The sequence below is a fragment of the Heliangelus exortis genome, chromosome 12, assembly GCF_036169615.1.
Source record: "Heliangelus exortis chromosome 12, bHelExo1.hap1, whole genome shotgun sequence".
NCBI lineage: Eukaryota > Metazoa > Chordata > Aves > Apodiformes > Trochilidae > Heliangelus > Heliangelus exortis.
Genome location: NC_092433.1, coordinates 9,239,036 through 9,246,071, shown reverse-complemented (window position 1 = coordinate 9,246,071; position 7,036 = coordinate 9,239,036). Strand labels below are relative to the sequence as shown.

The following is a 7,036-nucleotide window of genomic DNA, read 5'->3' as shown; positions in this document are numbered from 1 at the left end:
ATATGTTATATATTTATACTTTTAGAGAGAAGGCCTGCTGTTGTAATTCCCATGTGGGCAGAATTCTTCTAGAATTTAAAACTTTGTCTCAGTCAGGACACCAGGACAAAGCTGAAGAAGTGTTCACATATTTTATTAAATCTTTCAAATTGAACTAACAACCCATAAACTCTTTTCTCTAGTATGAGGAACCATTTTAAAACCTCAAACTTCAGTGCAAGCTCAGAACACTTATTTTACAAGTAGACTTAGAAAATCTTACATGTTTGTGAAAAGCTGCTCGTTACAGTAACTCCAAGGCTCAGGTAATTAAGCCTCACAACTAAAAAGAATGAACCTAAACATGAAAAGAGTACACACATTTACTATGAACAAATGTAGCAACAACAAAAAAAAATTGTGCAAAGAGTGCTTGCAAAATAACTTCATTTGTTGCTTTAGTGTCAAAGCACTGAAGAAAAGCAACTTCCCAGTTATCCAATCCTTCTCCAGGGATTCTTGCAATAAAAGAGTGAACTGTGAAGTTTAGCTCATTCTTGATCATTTTGAACATGCAAATGTCAAGAACTCCTGGGAAAGGCACTGTATTAGGGAACCACAGGTATATTTGGTAAGCACAAACCCCCATGCAATGTGCACTATGTCCCTGTGGATGTAACAGAAATATGCACACATGCACATAATGAAACTAGAAATCTTTCTCCTTTAATACAGCCATGTTGGGTCTCATTTTTCATCTCTGACGCTCTGAAGATTCTGAAAACACAATATTTGTCTTTAATATAAGAATAAACTTATGTCACAGACAGCATTGCTCAGTATGGGGGACCTACTTGCAGCATGGGCCCTCCCCAAGCTTGGTCCCAGGGAACTCAGCACCTTCCCCACTGCCAGCCAGGAGAGACCACTGCTCCAGCAGGCACCACTCCACCTCCTCACACCATGTCTACATGCTGCTGGCAGGAAGGAGGGAACAGAATCAACTGGAAAAAAAACTGTAGCTGAAAGAGGGACAAACAGGGAGCTGCTGATGCTATAGAAGAGAGGAGGCAGCATCAGGCTCCCTTCCTCTGGAAGGGCTTTCCACTATTGCCCCTCTATCTGCAGCCAGTGCTCCTCCCACCTCACAATCCCTGCCACAGGGACAAGCCACCCTTCAGCTGTGAAATGTTTTTCCCCCCCCCCCCAATGTCAATAATTCTCCCAAGCCTTTCTGCACCACCTTTCTTTCTGAAAATCACAACCAGGAGACAGATCAGCTAGACAAAAATATAAACCAGTGCAAACATGAAATACAAGATTAAAAAAAAAATCTTTTGCTATAGTTGGACATGCTGCAGACACTGTGCCTATTAACTGTGGCAATATCTAGCGCAAAAGAAACTTAGCATGAATCTTTTTTTTTAAATGACATTCAACTCAAACATGCATAGGGAGAGTAAAGTTATTTTATTAAATCATGCACATCACGTGTGTTAGTGCAAATAGTTTAATCTGTACTCCAGAAATTCTATTGTATTTTTATATCTTTACAAAATAGATTTAAAACAATTATTTACTTTAAAAAATGTAATTCTGAAGTTAAGCATTTCAGAACAATATTTGCAATAACCTATATACAAGAGGTACTAAGTACCACTGGCATACGAGTGTTCTGTGGTTGGGTGGCTTCCTGCAACTGAAAAGGATGAAATGAATGAACTAAATAACAGTATTTATTTACTATAAGTTGCTTGTGGACTATTTTTTCCAGCTAATAATCCTCCCATTACCAAATCCCATGTAACTTTAGATAGAACCTTTAATTAAAGGACAATGACCCTTAAAACCTGACAAAGTAAATTATATGCTAAATTTCTATTTAAATATTTAAACTATCTGTCGATTGCCATAACATTTTTAAAGCCAATTCAATTGCTGAGATTACCTCCCTATTTTGAAGTTTCCTTTAGCAGAGCCATTTTACTTTACCATTCTTCAGCATATTAAATCTTTATTAAATTTTTTTGACAGAACTGTTGAGCTGAACAAGACAACGACAGTCTACATTTAATTCAGCACTAACTACAGTGACTCCCACCACAAGTCAGCAAATAGCAGTAGCTATAGTACTTAGATAAGGAAAATAAACTTTGTAATGGGGACCACTGCATCATACTTACAGCCATGTAATGAGGATGCACAAAATTTTACTACCAAATTAAAATCATCTTAACCTGAAAATACAACATCAGGTATATAATTCCAATTTTGTAGTATTTTATGAATCTTAGATTCTTTTTTTTCAGCTAATCACAGACATACTGTAGCAGCTTGCTTAATAAAGTTACATCAACAAAAGCTTATCTAAAGAGCTTATCCAGCTCAAGTCAGAAAGTATCAAATGACTGAAAAAATAAATTGATACATATGGTATGTGAGAAAGTATTCATACTTTTCAAAGAATGCATCTTTTTAAATATATGAAATTTAATAAATTACATTCAAACTAAAGTTAATGTAAGTTGAATCACTGCATTATGTCCATCAAATGACCAAGTACTTGCTCCCAGAAATACCTTAGCTCACTCAAGGATACACACATGCTTACACTCGCACACGCTCACACTAAATACTCTAGGCTGGTCTTCACCATCAATATCTCTCTCTCTTTAAGGCTGGACATGAATTGTGTCTATTCTTAAAAATCATTAATAAAGCAATCCATATCAAAGAAAAATATGCTTTCTTCAAAAGGCATGATAGTTTTCTTAAGTCTTGTTCCCAACAGCTCAGTGACTAACAGCAAGTAAAATGGTATATACCAGTTTGTTGTCTGTTTTGTTCTTTTTTCATTTTTGTGTTTTTTGTTTTTTTTTTAAAAAAAAAAAAATAAAGATCATACTGAAAGGCACTGAGCACACTGCATCTGTTTTCCAAGTATCTGCAAGGGTACTTGGCTTGGGTGTCCAATTCAGAAGTGTGGTTTTCCTTTTATATCTGGCAATCGGATTCTAAAGTAAGTGTCCACAACCCTAGCCATTATAAATATTTTGGTACCAAGAAGCCTACTTTAGGCCACCATTATAGTATTCAGAATCCCAACATACTATTTTAGAACTTGCATGAAATTGTAAGCAACAATATTGCTCACAGTATGATGAATCACAATTTTATTCCCTCTTTATAGACAAATACATTTTATACACTTTAAAGCAAATGACCCTACTGCTGTTCTCACGCAGAGCTGTGCTGTATTAAGAGGTAAAAAGGAAGAGAATTAAACTGTTTTCCCTCAGTATATGAATGTTGCCAGCTTCTAAAGGGAGGACGGTGTATGGATTCAACAACAGTTCTCATGGAGAAGCTCTGGTTAGGCCTGGGTACAGCACCACGGCTGTCACAGCAACCAAAGCTGCCATCACAGGCATCCAAGGCCATTGTCTCTGTGTGGAAAGAAAAAAAAAATCAATATCATATTTGTTCTAATTCATACTAATCAGTTTACCCCGTGGTTCCTGAAAGTCCTGAATACCTGTTGATAGGCATCACTAAAATGTTACCCACGAGCCCTACTGCAGGCTAGTCCTGACTTAGAGCACCACAGTGAACCAGGTTTCCCTAGGAAAGGGAAATCCACAGCTCTTCATGACTGAGCATCATCATCAGGAGTTTTGGGCGTTCCATATTTCCAGCTTCATTACTGTACATACCTCAAAGAAATCTGCTATTAAGTATGTGAGGCCTTAAGATGTTTTAAAACATCCCTAGTGCCAAGGAATCGCTAGATACAGGTTTACACAGTACCAACATCTTTAACTTTTGAATGTTTCAATCCAGATCTATGAGGTTCTTATGTAGCAGGTCCTAACAACATAATTTCAAATGGATTGTCACAACATGTAATGACAACAATAGCATTTTAACAGGAGGACACATTGAGACACGTTAGAGAAAATGCAAGCTGAGAGTTCAGAATACAAACCAACCACCTATTTCTCCTTTGTTTTGTTTTGGTTTTGGTTTTTTCCATCTTCTTCATAGCAACAGTGAGAAAAATATAGGTGTTTAGAGCCAGAGAGGAATTTCTTAGTCCATAAATAGTAACCAAAGCTTGTTTTTTATTTAGAGGCAAACTCTTCATTTTTCTTAGTTAAGTAAGCAATTAAGTTTTCTTACAGGCCCTAGCATCGCAGCATTGTGCAAAAGGTAGCCCATTTGCTGAAGACAAAGTGACTGAGATTGAGTTAGACGATGCACATTCAGAACGAGTTAGGACAAAATTCATTGTTAGAAATCAAGAAATCACACGTAAGTTAAATGATTAGTTGATTGCTAAGCTCATCAGTATCAACAGAATGCATATTAAATGAAGGGTTTGCTTCAGGTAAGGAAATACCTGTGAGCATTTCACCATGCACTATTTTATACAGAAATGGCACAAACAGGTGAGAGGGACAAACATACATTGACTGAACAGTAGTGCTTGTACCTTTCTCTACCACAATGGGCCGTAACACCAATACAGGAAAGCCAGGATTAGGCCGATGAATACGGCTGGGACGGGTTGTAATATGGAAGGCTAAAGAAGGGAAGGGATATTAAAAATCACTTTGTGCTATAAATCAATCAGGTAAAGGTGATTTAGAGAGGGGAAAATAAGTCAGTGAGTTTTGTTTTAATTGAAATGTATTAAAGACATCTAACACAATACAGCATTATCTAATCTGGTATACAAAGTTAGTACACCATTCTACTTAAATGAACAAGGATGTTTAAAAATGAGGGGAAGTAAGCAGAAAATGTTCTAAGAGACCTCTTGTCACAACCTGGAATTTAGCACTTAAAACCGATACAAATCTTAAATTGATTTGCCTGTTTCTTACTTAGAGTTTATTTTAGTTTTTCCAAGTAAGAGGAAATCCCATCTGGATTTCTTCAAGAAAAAAACCTCACACCAGATATTTAATTTTTCCAGTTACTTCTTCATTCCTTGCACATCAGCCTTTCCCATTTTCCATCACCAGCCTCTAGGAAAAACAATCTTTTTCCTCCACTGAATCAATTGCAATTGTGAATCAATTACAATAATGTCCACAGGCAATCCCAGTAGTAGAGATATTCCTGTGAGACTGTAACCTGACTGTATAATCAACACTAAGTCACTATAAAGCAGGGAAGTGAATTTCTGTTAAGAGGTAACACAAAGATCAGCATCTTTGGCCAGGTCATCAGCCTTTTGACCAAATGCAATTCTGAACATTGATCAAATGTTGCATGTGGGCCAAACTACCAGCTGGCAAGACTGCAGGGTTCATTTAGCTTATGGCCTCATTGGAACCACCTACAAATTTTCTCAGCTACCTTCAATTAACTGTAAACTACTTCACATTCTGGATGGACAGCCTCTATCCATAACATGATAAATTATAAGCAAAAAAGGACCCAAATACTTTAAGCTGTCCTTGGACGACATCTGCTTTCTTTGCATCCTAGCCTATGTATTTGTGCACACACACAGAAACAGAGGTTAAGTTCAAACTAAATACTTTCTTAAGAACTTTTTCTGTGCTGAAACCACCTAGATTTGTTCAGTCATCTAAATAAATAATAAATTTGTGTTTGAATACTTCCTAAACCATTGTGATTCATTAATAAAATCTCATCCTGTTATGACTTTGTAGAAGTCACTTAATCATGAAATATCTGATACGGTTCAAAACAGGAATCTTAGAAGGCAATCTAGTCTCTGCCATTCCATTCAAAATTGTTTTAATCAAGGGAAAAATTTAGTAGACAAATTATGTGTAACTACTGAAGTAATTTTCATGCAGGATTATTTTTGTGTCATTGGTGCCACAATCAGAGTGCCACCTTCCCACAGAAAGCATCGGTAGAAATAATCACAGCAGTGTTCAAACAAGTGCCAGAATTTACGTCAACCAGAGCAGCTGATGTTCTCAAACCATTCACATAAACAAATCTGTCATATAAAGCACATCAGGAGATAATCAGTGACTACAAGCATGCAAGCACAAGTAGTACAACCACACTGCTAAGCGTTTTAGAACACAAAATGTTTTTAAAAGCAAACCTGAGGCATAAAGAATATTTAAATGATATCCCAAACGAAGTACAGAAGTCTTGCATTATCCAACATTTGCTAGTTCACTGAACAATTCTATGGAAAAATTACTTCTTTGGGCTTTATTTTTTTAAGTTATGCACATTCATAGTTGTGGCATCTTGGCTAATGAAACAGATGATAAATACCCACCTCCCTAAATCAAACTGCTTCCAAACAACTCATTTCTCCCACCCCCCACAAACTTATCAATCTATAAAAAAATCTCTTTATTGTCAAAGAGCATGTAAGTCTGTGCTTCATCAAAAATGTGCATCATGTATTAGAATATGAAAATATACCAACTCAGATGCAGATGAACTGCAAAAAGGAACAAATCCCACAGTGCACAGTGGGAAGTCACTTTCCATGGGACACTATGCTTGGAAATGAAGTAACAAATAAAGATTCCAGCATAAGGGTACAAGGGTACTTGAAAAATTTGACCTTGGAACTCAGCCCAGTATCCATGATGCTTCAAATAATCACAAGATAGATATGTTTTGTGAGTAATACTTGCTTGAACAGCAACCTTTTCCTGCAAGTCCTTATATGGTTGGATGCACTTCATCACACCCTGACCTCCCAGTTTCAACTGCCCTAACTAACGCCTCCTCTGGAAGCAGATTTTGGCAACTGCTGTGGTTCCTGATTTCATTTAAATACTCACTTCAAAGTCTTCATAAAATTTCCCTTAGTTTGCAAGCTTTTCCACTTGCATCAGGTGTTCCAGTTCCCTTTACAGTATTTCTTCCCTCTACTATCCCTGATTTTCCATTTTAATTCTGAGGTTAATGCTTTTAAAGAGAAGAAAAAACCCACACAATTATTTATTCAGTATGATCTCTTCTACTGGAATGGGAGTTTTTCAGTTGGTTGTTCTTGACTTCTGCCTATTATAGAAACTCAATATTGCCTGGCCATTGCAGAAGA

At 36.7% G+C, this 7,036-nt stretch overlaps 1 protein-coding gene across 37 annotated transcripts in view; it reads right to left on the bottom strand.

Moving 5' to 3' along the window:
- Nucleotides 1-1,430: 1,430 nt before the first annotated feature.
- The window catches only part of SLMAP (sarcolemma associated protein), a 77,988-nt gene continuing 72,382 nt past the window's right edge, over nucleotides 1,431-7,036 (bottom strand). For 19 of the 37 annotated variants that reach the window (XM_071755873.1, XM_071755892.1, XM_071755880.1 and 16 more), the window contains one exon: nucleotides 1,431-3,425. In XM_071755873.1, the coding sequence (XP_071611974.1) occupies nucleotides 3,336-3,425 (90 nt within the window). In that variant the 3' untranslated portion in view covers nucleotides 1,431-3,335. Of the gene's footprint in view, nucleotides 3,426-4,471; nucleotides 4,562-7,036 lie in introns of all 37 variants that reach the window. The other 18 variants (XM_071755875.1, XM_071755894.1, XM_071755882.1 and 15 more) reach the window with 1 other exon arrangement.